This window comes from Rhinoraja longicauda, chromosome 4 (genome assembly GCF_053455715.1).
Source record: "Rhinoraja longicauda isolate Sanriku21f chromosome 4, sRhiLon1.1, whole genome shotgun sequence".
Taxonomy (NCBI): domain Eukaryota; kingdom Metazoa; phylum Chordata; class Chondrichthyes; order Rajiformes; family Arhynchobatidae; genus Rhinoraja; species Rhinoraja longicauda.
Window position 1 is genome coordinate 56,043,888 of NC_135956.1, and position 22,420 is coordinate 56,066,307.

The 22,420-nt window shown below is 40.3% G+C and overlaps 1 protein-coding gene across 1 annotated transcript in view; it reads right to left on the reverse strand.

The window, feature by feature from the left end:
• Positions 1 to 4,625: 4,625 nt before the first annotated feature.
• fer1l6 (fer-1 like family member 6) overlaps positions 4,626 to 22,420 on the reverse strand; it is a 90,114-nt gene continuing 72,319 nt past the window's right edge. Inside the window, exons 33-39 of the mRNA XM_078398434.1 lie at positions 20,279 to 20,421; positions 19,186 to 19,274; positions 17,990 to 18,088; positions 14,600 to 14,841; positions 13,028 to 13,191; positions 8,619 to 8,719; positions 4,626 to 4,881 (exon numbers count right to left, since the gene is read on the reverse strand). Coding sequence (XP_078254560.1) covers positions 4,701 to 4,881; positions 8,619 to 8,719; positions 13,028 to 13,191; positions 14,600 to 14,841; positions 17,990 to 18,088; positions 19,186 to 19,274; positions 20,279 to 20,421 — 1,019 coding nt within the window. The 3' untranslated portion in view covers positions 4,626 to 4,700. The remainder of the gene's footprint in view (positions 4,882 to 8,618; positions 8,720 to 13,027; positions 13,192 to 14,599; positions 14,842 to 17,989; positions 18,089 to 19,185; positions 19,275 to 20,278; positions 20,422 to 22,420) is intronic.

Consider the following 22,420-nt stretch of genomic DNA (forward strand, 5'->3'; position numbering starts at 1 on the left):
GTAGTCAGGATTCACTCATCCTGCAATTGTGCATGTGACACTCAATATCACGCATGCAGTGCAAGTATGAACAGTAATTGTTATTAGTCAGCAATAACGTGCACACGTTGATCCAAAGCTTCGGATGTCTCCAAGAGATTATTATTGATGGCACTAACTGTAATCTGTGAGTGATGCCTTTGAAGTGTTAATTAGGCAAACTCATTGCTGCATGATGTAGAATGAATGGTATTTTCGTCATTACCAGACCAATATATGGAGCGACTAGACTAGTATACACTGGAATTTAGAAGGATGAGAGGGAATCTTATCGAAACATATGATTATTAAGGGGTTGGACACGTTAGAGGCAGGAAACATGTTCCCAGTGTTGAGGGAGCCCAGAACCAGGGCCCATAGTTTAGGAATAAGGGGTAGGCCATTTAGAACGGAGATGAGGAAAAACTTTTTCAGTCAGAGAGTTGTAAATCTGTGGAATTCTCTGCCTCAGAAGGCAGTGGAGGCCAATTCTCTGAATGCATTCAAGAGAGAGATAAATAGAGCTCTTGAGGATAGCGGAGTCAGGGGGTATGGGGAGAAGGCAGGAACAGGGTACTGATTGAGAATGATCAGCCATGATCACATTGAATGGTGGTGCTGGCTCGAAGGGCCGAATGGCCTACTCCTGCACCTATTGTCTATTGTCTATTGTCATATTGGCTTTGCTTAGAACTATACACGTTCTGAGAGAAATACAATGAATATTATTTTAATGGAAATGTACTAACATAGCATACGACTACAGTTGGAAGCTCTATTTTCTGGTTCACAGAGGACCACCAACAACAGTGTACATGCCAGACCAGAGGATGATTACATAGAAGCAAGGAAAAATCTTTGAACAAAGATGACACATTACTCTTTAAACCTGTGCACCAGGTGCAATACTCCTGTGACAGGAACCATGCTGTCACCCAGAGCATTATGGGACAAGACATTGATGCCTGATACCAATGATTCCATGACATGGACCACAGGGCCACTGTCGTGCATTTGAAATATAAAAAAATGTTTTTATCTATGGAGCACTCCGCAACTTGGAAATTGTGTTAACTCATTGCTTACAGCATCTGAGAAGGAAGAGGAGTAAGGAGGGTGAGCAGCAGGACAAAGAAGGGAGGAAAGAGTCAACATTGAGAAAGAACAAAATCCTAATTCCATTTGAAACTCCTCACAAAGTTCAGCCCACCGAGTCTACACCAATCCATACACCACCTCTATCCTACACATTAAGGACAATTGGAAGTAGCCAAATAACCTACAAACCTGCATGTCTTTGGAATGTGTGAGGAAACCGGAGCATGCAGGGAAAACCCACATGGTCACAGGGAGAATGTACAAACTCAGCACACACAGCATCCATAGTCAGGATTGAACATAGGTCTTTGGCGCTGTAAGGCAGCAACTCTACCGCTGTGTCACTGTGCCACCATATCTGGGCCCCTTTTCCTGCACCCCTCCATCATGACTTGGAGAGGGCAGAGCAATAAGGTCAGCTTTGGATTGCTCAAACAAAGACCACCGTAGGCACGATGGACTGAACATATTGGAATTTGTGTAATTCTTTGGGTGTTGTGTTAATGTCCTTTGCTCTTGTCTTTACGCTCATTTTCATACCACTTTTGGACAGAATATTGAATGTTACTACTGAATTATTGCTATGAAACACTAATTTATTCAAGCTTGAGAGCAAAGATTTTGATCATATTCCACTTAGCCTTCAGAACTACATGTGAATGCATCGAGGATGCATAGATCAACTTGTCAACAAGATAATTTAAATTTCAATCTCTGGCAACCCCCAGACATCATAAAAATAAATGATTTCAAACAGTGTAATTGTGACCATGTTTGACCAAGAACTTAAGGCTTTGACACAAATGATGGATGAAATTTAATGAATGAATGAATAAGTTTATTGGCCAAGTATGTGCATATACAAGGAATGTGCCTTGGTGCTCAAGTGTCACCATCACTCACCACCACAACCCTTGAAAAGAATGCCCTGCAATTCATTTTAGAAGGCAATTAAGAGTTAACAATAAGAATGTGTTTCTGGAGTCATGTATTCCTCAGATGGGATAATAAAGGTAGATTTCTTTCGCCGAGGGACTTGATTGGTTTGGACAAAAATCTACCAATTTCATAGTCAACATTATTGACACAAGCTTCTATTTAATTTCCAATTTGTTGAACTAACTAAATAAAAAATTCTTCAGCTGCCATGATGAAATTTGAACTTATCCCTCTACTTGATACAACTAGGCAATTAGTAAAATAACCACATTGCCACCCTTCCCTAAATTTAATTGTGACGGTGTAATTTCACTTCTGTATTTCAGCAGTTGGTTTAACATTAGTAATTCATACGAAAATAATCCCATACCTGTAACTTTTGAATTTCATAACTGAAAATGAAATATTATCATTATTATCAAAGACCTGAAGAACACTTGTATACATGTCTGAATTTTAATGATTGAATACATGAACTAACCAGTAAAGTACCAAGCCACCATAAAGCTTTCTGATAAATATGCAAAATACAGTACGTACAAAACAAATTAGGAAGATGAACTTCATCATGAAAATCGCCATCTGCTTTATTTAAAGTCAGTATGCAAACAATACAAATAAAAACTTGCCAATGTTAGAAACTTTAAAAAAAAGGAAATTTGTTGGCAACACTCAGTGGGTCATGCAGCATTTGGGAAGAAGACAATTGGGCTAATGATTTGGGTACAAATTCTACAAGTTATTTGCACACATGACATTGTTTGGTCTGCAATCATGAATATACTTCTTGATAGGATGAGTAGCCCTAACATTTTCTCTGTAAACTTGAATCTCATTTGTTAATTAAAACTAACTTCTCCAGCATCTCTCAAAAAGACAGCCAATATCTACAAAGACCCACATCACCCTGGCCAGGCTCCCATTTCATTCCTACCATCGGGAAGAAGGGATAAGAGTATGAAAACTGTGACCATCAGGTTCAAGATAGTTTCTTCTCAACATCTATCGACTCTTGAACTCTACACAACTCTTAACCTTAACTATGAGCCTCTTTAGTCTCTCTTTGGTTGCACTAAGGACTATAATGAGGTGCATTCCTCCAGTTCGCATGCGGCCTCACACTGGCAATGGCAGTCACAGGAGGCTCAGAATAGAAAGGTCAAGATGGGAATGGGAGATCCAGCAGGCCTTGGTGGACAAAGCACGTGTTCAGCAAAACGGTAGTAGAGTCTACCCTTGGTCTCGCCAATGTACAAGATTAAGCTTAGTGAATGCACTCAGTTTCATCTGCGCAATCCAACTCTTTCACTTTAAACCCTCACAACAAGTTTGATCAAGTTACTACATGGAAAAGAGATTGCGTGTTTTTCAATTACATTATTACATGTTTTGTTTCATTCATTAAAAGCAAGAGAACACCTTAATGCCCTTTTATTGTCTCCTCTGGTATTCAGCCAGCTTCACTCAGGCTGAGAACCATTTTACATTTTGATTGTCAGCGCCCGTTAATGAGAGTAATTTAACAACTTCATTCCTGTTTATTGCTTTTCGATTTTAAATTTTCTAAATTTCTAGTATATATCTTGAGTTAATTATAATATTTTAAGCCTCAGTAGGTTCCTCAGCATATGCTCTTGTTTTCAATATTTCATAATTGCTTTTTGTTACATTTCTCTCAATGTTACACTTTCAACCCAATTTTGGCCAATACATTTGCTACTTCAGTCAAATGGTTCCTGTCAGGCCGATAGATGGTATTCACAGACAGGACAGACTTTAATACATAACTAGATTGGCCTCCTTGCAATGAAAGAGAGATACATCAGTCAGGTGGCACAATGCTACCATTGTGTCTTACAGCACTTACAGCGCCGGAGACCTGGGTTCGATCCTGACTACGGGTGCTGTCTGAACGGACAGCCGTCTGTTCGCCCCGTGACCACATGGGTTTTCTCCGACACTCCAAAGACGTACAAGTTTGTAGGCTAATTGGCTTGGTATAAATGTAAATAGTCCCTAGTGTGTGTAGGATGGTGTAATGTGCGGGGATCGCTGTTCAGTGCGGACTCAGTGGGCCGAAGGGCCTGTTTCCGCACTGTATCTCGAAACTAAACTAAAGTAAAAAATAAAGATGAGCTTAAGTCAAACTCAGAGTTGTTGTCACTGGAATTTTCCAATTATTTTGTTTTGCTAATTCTGAAATGCAGCAACTCCTGTACTTTGCTGATTCTTTTCCACAGTAATCTGTAAAATGTGGGATAATTTGAGTGACCTATTGTCAATGGTTCATCACTGAGCAATCACAAGTTGATGTGAGAACTAACAGCAAAATGAGTAGGTTGCTGCTCTGCTGTGCTTTGTGAACAGGCCTCTCAATAAGTTGCAGCTTTAAGCTTTCCCCTTGAAATTTAACAGACATAGCTAAGACCATAGCTGTATATCCATTTAGGCTCCTTCGTATAATTTAGTAAACTGGGAAGATTGCATCATAGTAAATCATCACATAAACCTTGCAAAGACAATTATAATTTAAACAGCCTTTTGATGATGTGAAACTAAAACAGAAAACAGTCTTAGTTTAATTTAAATAATATGTGGGTGAGTATTTTTGGGGTTCTGCAATTTCATTTCAAACAGTTTCCAATTCACCCATTCATTATCCGTGTGCTTATTGCAGCAGGCAGTGTGTAGATCAGCAATACAATAAACAAAGTTATAATGAGCAAAATGAGCCCAATAATGATGTACTTCTTGTAGTTCTTCCAAATGAAATAATAGACGAATTTCAACGGCTGCATAAACCAAGTGAAGGAAGTATCAGGACGGCTATGGAGAGAAAAAAATAGCTTAGTAAAACAGTTAAAACCATTGCAAGTACATTATTGAAGATCTTAAATTTAAGAAGCTGCCTATTACCAGAGCATTTGCTTATAGGAATAAAACAAGTAGCATTAAATCACCAAATATGAGGAAAGTGGAAAGATTTGCATTTGAGAGTATACAGTATTTCATATGGTTTTCAGGATGTCCCAAAGAACACTACTGACAAAGGAATATGCAGTTGCTGTTTTAATACAGGCAATCCAACAGCTAATTTATGCAGAGCAATCTCTCACAAAGAATTATATAGCAATGACCAGATCATTTGTTTGGGGAATGTTACTTGATAGATAAATATTGGCCACAAAAAGCTCCTTTACTTTTCGTTGAAATAGTGTAATGCACTCTTTTACATCCACCTGAACGGGTATGAAAGTCTTTGGTTTAATGTCTCATTCAATAAATGGCATCTCCAGCAAGGTTATTGATGCTCTGGAGTATCAGTCTAGATGTTGCTATCTGCATCTTTTCAAGCTGCAACCTTCTTACTTAAAGGTAATAAAGGTTCAACCAGAACAAAGCAGCAATAATTTTATAATCAAAGTCAACAATGCTTGAAAGTTCACAATGTTTGGATCCAGTTAAGTCGGCAGCATCATACACACTTAGAAAAATGCAGTGATATTTATTTGTTAAGAAATTCAATGGGTTAAAGTTGTAGCAAAGCCCACATGATGGTACTACATTTAATTTAGCCCAATCCAAGAGTTCATTTGACTTTGCCAAATTTGTTCCAGTATTCGGTATGGCACAGTGGCTCAGCAGTAGAGTTACAGCCACATAGCACCAGAGACACCGGTTCGATCCTGACTATGGGTGTTTGGCTTGACGGAGTTTGTACGTTCTCTCCGTGACATGTGTGGGTTTTCTCCGGGATCTCCAGTTTCCTCCCACACTCCTAAGATGTACATGTTTGTAGGTTAATTGGCTTGGTATAATTGTAAATTGTCCCTAGTGTGTGTTATGGTGCGGGGATCGCTGGTTGGCACGGACTTGGTGGGACGATGGGCTGTATCTCTAAACTAAACTAGACAAAACTATTCATTGTTAATACAATATTCTATGAAACCACATTAAACCTAAGCTAATGTAATATTCATTCTGGAACATCATATCAACAATGAATAGTGCAAGGTAAACACAAAATGCTGGAGTAACTCAGTGGGACATGTAGCATCTCTGGAGAGAAGGAATGGGTAATGTTTTGGGTCAAGATCCTTCTTTAGACCTTCTCTCAATCTGAAGAAGGGTCTCGACCTGAAACGTCACCCATTTCTTCTTTCCATAGATGCTGCCTGTCCCGCTGAGTTATTCCAGCATTTTGTGTCCATCTGCAGTTCCTTCTTACACAATGAATAGCAGGGAAGACGGTAGAACAGCAATGGCAGGTATTCCTGGGAATAATGCAGAGGTTGCAGGATCAATTTATTCCAAAGAGGTGGAAAGACTCTAAGGGGAGTAAGAGACACCTGTGGCTGACAAGGGAAGTCAGGGACAGCATAAAAATTAAGGAGAGGAAGTATAACATAGCAAAGAAGAGTGGGAAGACAGAGGATTGGGACTCTTTTAAAGAGCAACAAAAGTTAACTAAAAAGGCAATACGGGGAGAAAAGATGAGGTACGAGGGTAAACTAGCCAATAATATAAAGGAGGATAGCAAAAGTTTTTTTAGGTACGTGAAGAGGAAAAAAATAGTCAAGGCAAATGTGGGTCCCTTGAAGACAGAAGCAGGGGAATTTATTATGGGGAACAAAGAAATGGCAGACGAGTTAAACCGTTACTTTGGATCTGTCTTCACTGAGGAAGATACACACAATCTCCCAAATGTTCTAGGGGCCGGAGAACCTAGGGTGATGGAGGAACTGAAGGAAATCCACATTAGGCAGGAAATGGTTTTGGGTAGACTGATGGGACTGAAGGCTGATAAATCCCCAGGGCCTGATGGTCTGCATCCCAGAGTACTTAAGGAGGTGGCTCTAGAAATAGTGGAAGCATTGGAGATCATTTTTCAATGTTCTATAGATTCAGGATCAGTTCCTGTGGATTGGAGAATAGCAAATGTTATCCCACTTTTTAAGAAAGGAGGGAGAGAGAAAACGGGTAATTATAGACCAGTTAGTCAGACATCAGTGGTGGGGAAGATGCTGGAGTCAATTATAAAAGACGAAATTGCTGAGCATTTGGATAGCAATAACGGGATCATTCCGAGTCAGTATGGATTTACGAAGGGGAAATCATGCTTGACAAATTTACTGGAATTTTTTGAGGATGTAACTAGGAAAATTGACAAGGGAGAGTCAGTGGATGTGGTGTACCTCGACTTTCAGAAAGCCTTCGACAAGGTCCCACATAGGAGATTAGTGGGCAAAATTAGGGCACATGGTATTGGGGGTAGGGTACTGACATGGATAGAAAATTGGTTGACAGACAGAAAGCAAAGAGTGGGGATAAATGGGTCCCTTTTGGAATGGCAGGCAGTGACCAGTGGGGTACCGCAAGGTTCGGTGCTGGGACCCCAGCTATTTACGATATACATTAATGACTTAGACGAAGGGATTAAAAGTACCATTAGCAAATTTGCAGATGATACTAAGTTGGGGGGTAGTGTGAATTGTGAGGAAGATGCAATAAGGCTGCAGGGTGACTTGGACAGGTTGTGTGAGTGGGCGGATACATGGCAGATGCAGTTTAATGTAGATAAGTGTGAGGTTATTCACTTTGGAAGTAAGAATAGAAAGGCAGATTATTATCTGAATGGTGTCAAGTTAGGAGGAGGGGGGGTTCAACGAGATCTGGGTGTCCTAGTGCATCAGTCAATGAAAGAAAGCATGCAGGTTCAGCAGGCAGTGAAGAAAGCCAATGGAATGTTGGCCTTCGTAACAAGAGGAGTTGAGTATAGGAGCAAAGAGGTCCTTCTACAGTTGTACCGGGCCCTGGTGAGACCGCACCTGGAGTACTGTGTGCAGTTTTGGTCCCCAAATTTGAGGAAGGATATTCTTGCTATGGAGGGCGTGCAGCGTAGGTTCACTAGGTTAATTCCCGGAATGGCGGGACTGTCGTATGTTGAAAGGCTGGAGCGATTGGGCTTGTATACACTGGAATTTAGAAGGATGAGGGGGGATCTTATTGAAACATATAAGATAATTAGGGATTGGACACATTGGAGGCAGATAACATGTTCCCAATGTTGGTGGAGTCCAGAACAAGGGGCCACAGTTTGAGAATAAGGGGTAGGCCATTTAGAACGGAGATGAGGAAGAACTTTTTCAGTCAGAGGGTGGTGAAGGTGTGGAATTCTCTGCCTCAGAAGGCAGTGGAGGCCAGTTCGTTGGATGCTTTCAAGAGAGAGCTGGATAGAGCTCTTAAGGATAGCGGAGTGAGGGGGTATGGGGAGAAGGCAGGAACGGGGTACTGATTGAGAGTGATCAGCCATGATCGCATTGAATGGCGGTGCTGGCTTGAAGGGCTGAATGGCCTACTCCTGCACCTATTGTCTATTGTCTATTGTCTATATCATGATTGAAGAAGACAAATTCAATTGAATTTATGCCCACAGGTCAGAACATAAAATTGCCTGTCAGTATCTTAATAAGAAGTGAAAGATACAAGCAAGTTTGAAGTGCAGATGAGGTTACAGGAAATCCAGTAATCATGACACAGATCTGCAGTGAAATCAGACTTACTTGGGTTTTTCCAAAGGCTCTGGTTCTTTACGACCACTGCCAACTGGATTCTTCTCGGACTCTTTGGCAGTGAGCAGATGGAATTCAGCTTCAACCTTTCCCTAATTAGTGGGGTAGAGATTATGAATTCCACACATGAGCAAGGATAATCCATGGATAATAAAATAAAAACATTTTGATTGACCTTTGATCAGAGCAGGAGTTGTATTACAACAGGTTTTTTTTACAAAGATGCATTTCCAGCATCGCGCTGCTTGGCTGTTTAGTAACCCACTTCCACCATGCACTTATTAGAATCATAGTCATAGAGTTCATTTACAGTCCTCCTTTATTTCAATCAATTGCTCCCCAGTAATACCTTTGAACCATTACATCTGTCATTGTAAGTGTTCTTTCCCTTCCCTACATACTCACTGTATCAAATGTATCAGATTAATCTTTGGAGTAAAATTGTGCCAGGATTAGACAACAGAAACATCATTCAATTGAAAGGTGAGGAAGGGCCATAATTACAATGTTTGCAAAGTCTAGTGATCATAATGCCATTAGTTTCAATATCATTATGGAGAAGGTCAAATCTGGACCAAGGGTTGAGATTTTGGATTGGAGAAAGGCTAATTTTGAGGAGATGAGAAAGGATTTAAAAGGAGTGAAATGGAAATTGTTGTTTTATGAAAAGGATATAATAGAGAAATGGAGGATATTTAAAGGTGAAATTTTGGGAGTACAGAGTCTTTATGTCCCTGTTCGGTGGAAAGGAAAGAATAATAATTTGAAAGAGCCGTGGTTTTCCAGGGAAATTGGACACTTGGTTCGGAAAAAGAGGGAGATATACAATAAATATAAGCGGCAGGGAGTAAATGAGGTTCTTGAGGAATATAAAGAATGTAAAAGGAATCTTAAAAAGGAAATTAGAAAAGCGAAAAAAAGATATGAGGCTGCTTTGGCAAGTAATGTAAAAGTAAACCCCAAGGGGTTCTACAGATATGTCAATAGCAAAAGGATAGTGAGGGATAAAATTGGTCCATTAGAGAGTCAGAGTGGACAGCTATGTGCTGAGCCGGAAGAAATGGGGGAGATATTAAACTATTTCTTTTCTTCGGTATTTACCGAGGAGAAGGATATTGAATTATGTGAGGTAAGCGAAACAAGTAGAGTAGTGATGGAAATTAGGAGGATTAAAGAAGAGGAGGTATGGACACTTTTGAAGAATATAAAAGTGGATAAGTCTCCAGGTCCTGATAGGATATTCCCTAGGACATTGAGGGAAGTTAGTGCAGAAATAACAGGGGCTATGACGGAAATATTTCAAACGTCATTAGAAACAGGGATGGTGCCGGAAGATTGGCGCATTGCGCATGTTGTGCCTTTGTTTAAAAAAGGTTCTAAAAGTAAACCTAGCAATTATAGACCTATTAGTTTGACGTCTGTGGTGGGAAAATTAATGGAAAAGATACTTAGGGACAATATATATAATTATTTGGATAATCAAGGCCTGATTAGAAATAGTCAACATGGATTTGTGCCTGGAAGGTCATGTTTGACTAATCTTCTTGAATTTTTTGAAGAGGTTACCAGGGGAATTGATAAGGGCAAGGCTGTGGATGTTGTCTATATGGACTTCAGTAAGGCATTTGACAAGGTTCCACATGGAAGGTTGATTAAGAAGGTTAAATCGTTGGGTATTAATAGTGAGGTTGCAAGATGGATTCAACAATGGCTGAATGGGAGATACCAGAGGGTAACGGTTGACAATTGTATGTCAGGTTGGAGGCCAGTGTCTAGTGGAGTGCCCCAAGGATCTGTGTTGGGTCCACTGTTGTTTGTCATTTACATTAATGATCTGGATGATGGTGTGGCAAATTGGATTAGTAAATATGCAGATGATACTAAGATAGGTGGAGTAGTTGATAGTGAGGTAGATTTTCAAAGTCTACAGAGAGACTTGGGCCTTTTGGAAGGGTGGGCTGAAAGATGGCAGATGGAGTTTAATGCTGATAAGTGTGAGGTGCTGCATTTTGGTAGGACAAATCAAAATAGGACGTACAGGGTAAATGGTAGGGAATTGAGGAATGCAGTGGAACAGAGGGATCTGGGAATAACTGTGCATTGTTCCCTGAAGGTGGAATCTCATGTGGATAGGGTGGTGAAGAAGGCGTTTGGTATGCTTGCCTTTATAAATCAGAGCATCGAGTATAGAAGTTGGGATGTAATGTTGAGATTGTACAGGGCATTGGTGAGGCCGAATCTGGAGTATGGTGTGCAGTTCTGGTCGCCAAATTATAGGAAGGATGTCGACAAAATGGAGAGGGTACAGAGGAGATTTACTAGAATGTTGCCTGGGTTTCAGCACTTAGGCTACAGAGAGAGGTTGAACAGGTTGGGTCTTTATTCTTTGGAGCGTAGAAGGTTGAGGGGGGACTTGATAGAGGTTTTTAAAATTTTGAGAGGGACGGACAGAGTTGACGTGGGTAGGCTTTTCCCTTTGAGAGTGGGGAAGATTCCAACAAGGGGACATAGCTTCAGAATTGAGGGACAAAGGTTTAGGGGTAACATGAGGGGGAACTTCTTTACTCAGAGGGTTGTGGCTGTATGGAATGGGCTTCCGGTGGAAGTGGTGGAGGCTGGCTCGATTTTATTATTTAAGAGTAAATTGGATAGGTATATGGATAGGAGGGGATTGGAGGGTTATGGTCTGAGTGCAGGTAGATGAGACTAGGTCAGGGAGAATGGTCGGCGTGGACTGGTAGGGCCGGACAGGCCTGTTTCCATGCTGTAGTTGTTATATGTTATTGTTATATGTTATATGTTATATCTGAAACAGGGAATTCATAAAAAGGCAAGCTTCATGTACAACCATGTAGACCTGTGCCATGCTTTGAGATTTTTATGATTTCCTCTCCAACAGTCTTCACACCTATATCAATAACCCATACCCTTTCTTTGTAACCGTGACAACAACCTCGGCATAATTATTGGCTGAAGGTCATGAAATAAAAATGTACAGCTTTTAAGGAGGGTTTGTGATATCTCATTCAAGTTGCTTTCACCCTTCATGTGGATATTTAATTGGTGTCTGCTTTAAAGGGTGATGTCATTAAGGTTTGGATATGGTGAGATTTCATGTTTTATGGTTAAGGAAACCCCAATAATTCAGGAAAGAACTTACGAAGATTTTCTTAACGTAAATGACTGAATTTACATTGTTTTTGGCTGCTCTTTTATACCTATCACTTTGCTTTATTTCATAGTTAATTTTACACAATATTTTACCAGCGTATCTTGACCATAAAGAAGGTGCAGATAGATTTATCAGGATTGTATAAAAGCATGGTGATTCCAGCTGGTAGTGTAATCAGTCTTTCCAGGTGAGACAGAGGTTCACCTGCACCTCCTCCAACCTCATCTATTGCATACGCTGCTCTAGATGTCAACTTCTTTACATCGGCAAAACCAAACGCAGGCTCGGCGATCGTTTCGCTCAACACCTTCGCTCAGTCCGCCTTAACCAACCTGATCTTCCAGTGGCTGAGCACTTCAACTCCCCCTCCCACTCCCAGTCTGACCTTTCTGTCATGGGCCTCCTCCAGTGCCATAGTGAGGCCCACCGGAAATTGGAGGAACAGCACCTCATATTTCGCTTGGGCAGCTTGAAGCCCAGCGGTATGAACATTGACTTCTCCAACTTTAGGTAGTTCCTCTGTCCCTCTCTTCCCCTCTCCCTTCCCAGTTCTCCCTCTATCTTCCTGTCTCCACCTATATCCTTCCTTTGTCCCGCCCCCCTGACATCAGTCTAAAGAAGGGTCTCGACCCGAAACGTCACCCATTCCTTCTCTCCTGAGATGCTGCCTGACCTGCTGAGTTACTCCAGCATTTTGTGAATAAAGTGATTTCAGCTGGTAGTCAATGCACAGGAATTTTTTTTAATTGAGAAAATAAAACAAAGAAAATAATGTTTTTAACACCAGAGTTGTCATGATCTGAAATGCTTTGCATGAACAGTTGATGGAAACTGAGTATCATTTCCAAAAGGGAATTGGAGAAATGTTTGAAAGAGAAATGTTTGCAGTGTAGTAGCATGGGAGTGAGACTAATTGGATAGACTTGTCAAAGCTCAATGGGCCAAATGGCCTCCGGTGCCATAAAATTCTCTGCTGCGTGACTTGATATTCCTGAATTACTTGACATTTGCTTCCTTACTTCTGAGGTATCTGACTAGCATTTTCAGTATTAATATTAAGCCAAAACATTTTGTTCTTCACACTTTGTACTAACTGATGAGACTTTCTCTGCCTAAAATGAAGGAAAGGAATGTTGCCAACTGGCTGTTATTTCTCAGCCCTCTTTCTCTATTTCTTTATAAGTAGAACTTCAGCACCTTCATTATGTACAGAATGTAGAGTACTTACAGTGAGTTCTCCTGATTTTTCTAAAGGCCACCAACCTCGAAGACGCTTCTGCTGAAATATTGAGATAAGTTTAATCTGAGCACCCTCTTCAATCATGTGCAAACCACATTTCTTGGCAGATTTTTCACCACAAGGAAATCCATTGAGATCGAGCTCCACAGATCCTACAAAAAGAAGGCATGAGGGAAATGTAAGTGCACACAAAAAACTATTTATATTAAATAACTAGCTGATGCACAATACTACAAGTCAATCCTACTTTCCAAGCACCCCTTTGTTTTAAATCCTACTTCAATTGGCAGATACCCAGTTTTTCCACCAATAGAATAACTGGGTCAGGAAGTATCCGAACAAAAATGGAAAACAAGCAATAAACTTTTGAATTATAGGGCACAGCCACACGATACAGCACTGGCTATTTATTTTCCATATTGAAAGTGATGCAAACTTTTGAATATCTACAATAGGCTGTGGGTTGTCTGATAGTGAGTATGTCAAAAGCCAAGACGAAAAGTTACATTTAACATCAAAGAAATTATGGGAAAATTAGGCTTCAATATGAAAAATGATATGAGGTATTAAATTAATTATTGATTGGTTGAACATGCTCAAGGGACTAGATATTTGACTTCTTCAGGTTTTTTATATTCTTGTGGAAACATTTATATTTAGAATGTTTTGAAGGACTTAGTTCATCTCCAAGTAAATGGCATCTAATGATTTTAAAAATCTAGTCTCCTTGAATTGTACAGAATTCAGTTCTATATTTATATTATAAGGCATAACTACATTTATGTAGCACCTTCATACACAATATAATATCATTGAAATTCAAGGTATTCCTTGACTTTATAATGTTTTTACAAGTTTTCTCTATAATGGAATTGAATCTTTGGGGTACATGTCTTTGATTTAAAAAGCTATGTTTTGTTATAATGAATTACGTGCCACACATAATGTTCAGGAACACACGATACCAAAATCTGCCTGGATTCCCACCTAAAATTTGATAGGCCTCTTCGCCAAAAGAAAATTAAAGTGGTTAAATTATCATGACAAAATATCAGGTTTCAGGTTAATTTGTTGTTTTCCAATTCACAAATTGCCAAATTTATCACATTTAATCTGATAAAATGCATGGTCACTTTTTAAATCATCACTTCTGGGTTGCTGGACTGCTTCCTAATCATCAGTGCAATGTGTGGTCTCAGATCTGGACTTTTTTCAATTGAAAACATTTTCACAAACAGAGGTACATTGTTTGGACATTTGGGGGATCATCCATCATCAACCTACACTCAAAATCCAAGTGAATTTTCAAAATGACAATACTGCATAAAAGTAGCTCATATCTGGAAGAAACCTTTGTGATGGGTGCAAAGCTACAGAAGTTGCTAATAACTCTTCAAAAGTGGAAGTGGAAGTGGAACATTTAAACAATTTTCTTTTTATGTCCTGAGTGAATTTGAATTGGGACTCCACTAAAAGACAATGTTTCTGCAAAGTGAATTCCAAATGTTTTCTTCAACCTTGTGAAGGAACAATAGGTAACATTGCAAACCTCCAACTGACCTAGAAAGTCATTTGAAGAAAGCCTCTCAAAATCCCAGACCTGAAGTATAAGGATTGCAGGAACTTTGCGTTCAGTCTTATGCAAAGAGAACTTGGAATGTTTCTTGCTTATAACCATCAGTCTCTCCGCAGGTAAGTAGTCAAAGGGAAAAATAAAACGCCAATTGAAATTTCCCTCCCCAGTCAAAGAGTTGTAATGTACATCTGTTTCTTTCTTATCTTCTTCTTTTCCTTTCAGCCAACTGTGAAAGAAAGAGAAAGTTTAATATATTTGGTACAGGTGACCAACTTACACTAAGAAAGTAAACAGGGCTTTTGCATCTTGTCTCAAATCCAATACAATAAAACCTCAATAGCCCATTCACAGATCCCATTTGTCTGGCATCTAGCTCATCGGGTAAGGTTTACTGCATTCTCCCACTCACAGGGGCCCCAGTGCCTGCACTCCCTTCCACTCACACGCTCTCTTGAAACTTACCTTAAAATATTACTGTGAGACATACTTTTAAAAAGTGAATTAAAAGTATCAAAGTATTGATAATATAACATGTCACAGTTTGGAAAATCTGCTGGTTTGACAGAGTCAATGTGCAAGCATTAACCTATTCTAGTCCCCTTCCCCCCAAGAATCTTCTCTATTGCAATAAGATATCCTCTCATTCTTGAGAACCTCAATGAGTAGTCTCGACCTGTTTAACTTTTCCTAGTAGGACAATCCCTCCATACCTAGAATTGTCTCTGAACTGTCTCCAATCACTCCTTAAATAGGAGGACCAAAATTATTCACTGTACTCCTGAATGTACTCTCACAATGCTTTGTAGAGTTGTAGTAAGTCTTCTTCACTTTACAGTTCAGCACGGAGTACTCTGTCATCCAGCGGGCACTGAAGGCACAGCAGGGAGTTTCTCTCATGGTGACAGGTCTCTGCTGAAAGGGACAATGAGATCTGAAGAGAAGTAACTCATGGTCAAGGGAGTCCATGGCTCAGGGAGCTGGTTAAAGATGAGCAGGAAAAGAAAGAAACTCACACGTGGATTTTTATTTGGAGTTTATAAATTTGGACACCGACCAATGAGTGAGCAATGCCGGAGGTTTGAAATGGAATGCCACTTACCAGGAAGCTGAAACAAAAAAAAACTAGGAGGAACTTAACGTGTGTTGAGCGGAATGGATAGTAATGTTTCAGGTCACAAGCCTTCACCTGGACTGGATGAAGCAAGCTTAAGGTGGTTACGTTCACAGCACATTGTTTGCATCAGGTCTGAAACTATAAATCGTTTCTGAGCTGGGCTTGTGTGGTCCATGGACAGGCTATGATTTGATTTTGTACCCAAGCAAATCACTGTTTTGACTTATTTGCTGATTTGCAAGAGAAATATGAAAAGATTTATCAGAAACTCAGGAATATGGGTAGAGATGACTTGGGGGGAAATCATGGGATAGATTTTGACTTGGTCTGCGTGCACGAATGGGATGTCATCCATCTAAACATGGTCCATTGGTGCTCTCTGTGCCTCTTTTCAGCTGGTGCCCCTTGTGAAAGAGTCCAGTACTATCAAGTACACCAAGTGTCTGGCAGCCTCTGGCAACAGAATTTATTGAAATCTGTGCAGGAGTCTTAAGACCCAGCAACACTAATGAACCCACTGGGAAAACAGCATGCCTTGGGCAGTTTCTTGCCTACTGCTTAAAGTTTATACTTCAGACCTAATGTTAATCATTTTTTCATGTTAATGTATTCTTGATAACTGTACATATAACTGTACATATAACTGTACATATAACATTCAAATCGTACGAGACCTGTTAAAAACAAAATTGCCAAATTAAAATAATTTTTTTAATAGTTTCATCACATATATATGCGCACACACACACACACACACACACACACACACACACACACACACACACACACACACACACACACACACACACACACACACACTCTCAAGAATCTACCGAAGGTAGACACAAAATGATGGAGTAACTCAATGGGTCAAGCAGCATCTCTGGAGATAAGGATTGATCCTTCTTCAGACATCTCACCCAAAACATCACCCATTCCGTCTCTCTAGAGATGCTGCCTGACCCGCTGAGTTACTCCAGCATTTTGTGTCTACCTTCAGTGTAAACCAGCATCTGTTGTTCTTTCCTACACATATCTTAAGAATAATTAGGTTTAAATTTGGGATTATTATTGTCACGTATACTGAGTGCAAGGAAAGGCTTTGTTTTGCATGCTATCCAATCAGATCGAAAAAATAGCATTTCAACAAAACCTAAAAACTCAATGTAATATTTTCCTGACATAATTTTTCCCCCATTCATTTTAAGGAGTTCACAGGCACTCACCAGGAAAGCTGTATGTGTGGGTAGTTTTGTTTGCCTATACTGGGTGAAAGCTCAGAGAGCAGGCACCGGGCCTGAACTCTGGGATCTGCACATGTTTACTCTGTCCCCTTGACTCCACAGGCAATACACCTGTGCAGCATAGGATAACCAACAGCAGGGGAGTCAGAGTGGAAGATGCTACACCTGGTTTAAACCCACTGCAGGGCTGGACATTGAAACCTCCACAGAGATGTGTGCATAGAGCTAAGTGGCAGGTCTTCCCAAATATTGTTTAAAGCATAAAAGGACACAAAGTGCAGGAGTAACTCAGCAGGTCAGGCAGCATCTCTGGAGAATATTGATAGGTGGTGTTTCTGGTCAAGACACTTCCTGCAAGCATAGAGCATTTACAACTACATGCATGAGAGAGAAGCTCAAAGAGATAAGTCCAAATCTAATTAATTCTGGCATAACCAGAAAAATAGGGTACAATATTCAGGTACTCACAGTACTCATATACTTGTGCCATACTCAGATTCTCGTGTAGTACTCTGGTACTGAAAATACTCGGGTCCAATTCAATTACTCATTGCTTAAAACTTTGAGGTAGAATGTAGCTGCACCATGCTAAAATGACCTTAACGAAACTGTGTACATACTTCAGATATATATATAAAAGCACACTTCGTTGAACAGGGGGACGTTTAGTTTCCTTTTATACTGGGATTAGCAACACTCAACTATAAATGGTCTTTTACTAAAGCAGGAGTATGTGATGGTGCAATAATTTACTAATGAGATATTCATTAATGTCGGACAGGTTTTATTATGAAATATAATAATGCTGCCAGTTCTATTATGTTAATAGAACTGGCAGCATTAACCTTTCTTGTTGTAAAGAGCACGCTCCAGATATGGTATGGAAACCAATTCAATATTTCGGTTCGTTCCATTTTATAGAGTCTTGATAAAATTATAAATATAGTTAAATCTCAGTTTTCATAAAGCCATTCTTCTAATACAATAAATAAATGTCAATCACATGAAATTCTTACCCTTTGATATAGATGTCACTTGATTTTTGACCAGTAATAAAATTCTCATCTTCTAATACAACATCCTCAGTATTCCAAATAATTATTCTGAGTTCATACCTGTAATCAAATGCAGCACCTTATCAGCGACAACCTCAGCTTCATTCAAGGCAAGACATTTTGTGTAGACACCAAACTGGAGACAATCTAATTTTTTTCAGGCACTTGTGGTAAACCAAACAAACTGCACAACTGTAACCAGATCTCATTGGTGTGGATGACTAATGGACAGCACGGACAAAGAAAAATAAAAGGCATATAGGATCAATAAGCAGGCAAAGTCGATCGTCAGAGGGATTGTGGAAGTGAGATGAATTTAAGGTGAATTTTTAGGATGGGGAGATAAGAATGAATGAATGAATGAATGAATAAATGAATGAATATAACTTTATTGTCATTCAAAACGATACACCAGACGAGTGCATATTTGAACGAAATTCCGTTGCTGAGTAGCCACAGCCAAGGGAAAGTGTGCCACTGCTCATGAAACTGAAAGCAGGTGAAGGGACAGATGGCTGGTCATTTGGTAAAAACTAAACCATGGACAGAAAGGAAGTCAGGAATGAGTATCCCAATGACATTTTAAATAGGGTGTGATTAGACAATGATGTGGATTTTGGTCTTAAGTTGAATAGAAACAACGCGCACGCACACACACAAAATAATTTAAAAGTAATTAGGTTTTGATTTATTATTGGATGTTGGTTTTAAGTTGAATGGAAACATGCAGAAGACGGGCAATTTTGCAAAAGTAAAAGGAGAAATCTTGGTAATGAGTTTGAAAAAAACAGGGTTAGGCGAGAGAAAAAAAGCAGAATTCCTCACAACCAGTTTAGATAAAGCAGGAAAAGAACATGATGAAGTGGAGAAATGGAAACGTATTTGAGAATGGAGAGGCATTGAGCACAGGGGACTGCGTGGGAGGCCTTTGGCATCAATGCTGTGTTTCTTGCCTGATGTCCAGGAGCAAATCCATAAGAGAACATTGCCACAGAATGTCAACAATACACATTTGGGAGGGAATAATATTAAGGATTCGATCGCAGCAGAAATTATATTCAATTTTTTAAGAGAATAAATGACAGCACATCAGCTGCACTGTGTACTTTTAAAATTATATAATTCTCCCTGAAAGTCAGAGAGAAATATTCTCTTACCCTTTGGGCTTGCGAGGGGAGATGTCAACAGGTGGCCCAGGAGGAGGTATATCCAGTGGGAACATGTCCACCCACATCTGAACACGACCCTGGATAGATAATAAAAGCAGAAATATATTTACATTGATGTACTCACGTACATACAAGAGCCTATTTACAGCGACCAATTAACCTACCAGCCCGTCTCTGGGGTGTGGGAGGGAACACAATCAGGTACAACATGTAAAATTCATGCAGACAGCACCCTAGATCAAGATTGAAACTGGTTCTCTTGTGCTGTGAGACAATGGCTTTAGTGGCCGTGCCACTGTGCCATCAAAGCCCTGGATTGCCATATTCTTGGATACCTGTATTTCCATTCGATCTGTGTAAATCTTTCCGAGAAAGGGTGAGTGGCATCAATGTGGTTTGAAATATCTGCCCTCAACCTCATGCATCAGCTTGGCTCATTAGCAGAACTATTGCCTCTTAATAAGAGGGTTTCAGCTCCACCAGCAAATTAATACATAAGCAAAGCTTGTGTTCCAATACTGTACATTGGCTCTTGTATGTATGCGAGTGGTGGAATCTGGTGGGATTGATTAGAATGTAGAGGCAATAAAAAGAACGGGGTACTGATTAAGAATGATCAGCCATGATCACATTGAATGGCGGTGCTGGCTCAAAGGGCCGAATGGCCTCCTCCTGCACCTATTGTCTATTGTCTATTGTCTAAAATGGGATTGATATAGCATAGTTGATGGCTAGCGTGGAGACTCAGCGGTCCATAGGGCCCATTTTGATATTGTGTCACTTTGACACTTGGCTCTACAAAGCTATCTATTGCATTTCATCAAAATACCTAGAGCCACTTCTATTTTTGATCTATTCCGGTCCGATAAAATACCTAGAGCCACTTCTATTTTTGGTCTATTCCAGTCCTAAAAAATACCTGGAACCACTTCTATTTTTGTTCTAGTCAGATAGGTCACAACCATCATTGAACATATTATACTATTAACCGATGAAGTTACGCAAAAAGGTTATAAAATACAAAATGGTTGAAATGCAGCCAAGTATTAGAAACCAAGGACACTGCACACATTTACGTCACCTGTTCAATGCCTGGCCTGTCATTGTGGTAGAGGGGCCTTGACTCAATGTGTTCAGGAACCAGTTTAGATCCAGTCCCAGGAATCGTTGACCACTGATTTAACACCTTTAGAGCTAGGTGCTCATGGGACACCACCAGTTCTTCTAAAATAGAAGTGCAATGGAAATATGTTGAAATGGCAGAAATATTTGTTGCAGCTCAGTTGTGGATGAGTCACACACATTCTAACAAAATATAGATGATGAAAAACTTTTGCACTGCAAAAGTGACAAGAAACACCTAATGCTAATTGTACTCGTGTTTATTATAATTCTCTGTGTAGCATTGGGAACAGTTCCAAATAATTTAGCAAGATCTGATGCCTGAATGTGTCTTACCCGTTGTTAATTTCTCCTTCGTCTTCACATACTTTCAGGCACAGGGTTGCACCCTGTCACTCCCTTACACATAATGTTGTTACTTTGAGATTGGGTTCTTCTAGGCTGTACCACCTGACCTCCCGTTCTCCCACTCCTGAATCAACAGCTCATCTAAAACCCTGCTCATTATTGCAACTTTCCACTTGCTATTTGAAAGACCAAAATAGAAAACCTGTAGATGCTGAAAATCAGAAGTAAAAATAGCTTATGCCAGAAAAACTCACCTGCGAGAAGAGAAACAGAGCTAATGTTTCAGTTCAAGGGACCTGACCAAGGGCCTTCAACCTGAAAGGTTGACTCTGTTTTACTTCCCACCTATCTGGCTGACCTGCGAAGTATTTCCAAAATTTTCTTACCTTTTATTGCCCTTACTATCATCACTATTGCGCATTATTGATCGTTAAATTGATCATTTAATTGATCATTAAATGATTTAATTTAAACTTGCTGTGCTTTACGATGTTTAAATCCACTTGTGACCTTATCCTTGTCTGTCATTGTAGATTCCTCTGACCCTCTGTGTCCTCATGATTCCTGGTTGCATTTGTTTTTACCTGGCCTCCTCTTCCCCATTTTTATCCCACTAGAAATGCCTGTGTCTACAACTTATCATCCCCCTCTCAGATATCTTTTCAAAATTGCTTTGGTGTCTCCACTTCTTTAAGACCCTTCTTAACATCTATTTTCTGTGATTTAGTTACCCTTCCTAATTTCCTTTTTCCTCATGCCTCCATGAAGTTTGTGGAGTGTCTTCCCTTCAGAGGTACGACAAAAGTGGGGCAGAGCAGTGGCGGGCTTAATAAAGATGCCACCTCGCTGCACCAGAGATCTGGGTTCAATCCTGACGTTGGGTGCTGTCTGTGGGGAGTCTGCACATACTCCCTGTGACCAAGTGGATTTCCTCAGTGGTCTGGTTTTCTCCCATATCCCATAAAATGTATGGGTTGGAAGATTAATTTGTGTATTGATGAGTGGTAGCATCAGAGTGGAATTGACGGCAATGTGGAAAGAATAAAAGAGATTAAGGCAGGTTTAATGTAAATGGGTGGTTGGTGAGCAGCACAAAATCGGTGGGCCAAAGGACCTGTTTTCGTGCTGTATCGCTCCATAACTCTAACTGGTGATTATCGTATTGCACTGAAGCTGGGTTGGATGCTACAGATCCCTCTGCTGATGAACTCCAGCATTACATTCGATTCCCAGGGAGTGAAACGAGTGCTAATATACTTGAACAAGAAATGATGCTTGTGAGCGGAGCTGCAGATCAAGGGATTTAACTCCAGTGGGAGACCAGTTGTTCCATCAGGCGGAGAAGTGTGGGACAAGTAAATTCATTATTAGTCTCCCTGGTCTATTATTAGTCTTCCGGCAGTCTCCCTGTTTTTTGTTGTTGTTTTTTTGTCATTGTCGTCGTTAAATGTACGTTTTGTTTTATTTTTAACTCTGTGTATGTGGGGGGGTGGTGGGGGGGTTGGGGGAAACCTTTTTTCAAATCTCCTCCTCAACGGAGATGCGACCTTTACCGTGTCGTATCTCCGTTCGCGCTACGGCCTAACATCGTGGAGTCGGCGGCCTCCAGCTGGGATCGACCTCAAAGACTCCGGTCGCAGGGCCTGGACTTACCATCTCGGAGGCTTCGGCCGTGGGCCCTGCAGACCGCAACATCGGGAGCTCGCAGGTCCCTGGCTGGCGACCGGCTTTTGGGAGCTCCAGCCGTAGCAGC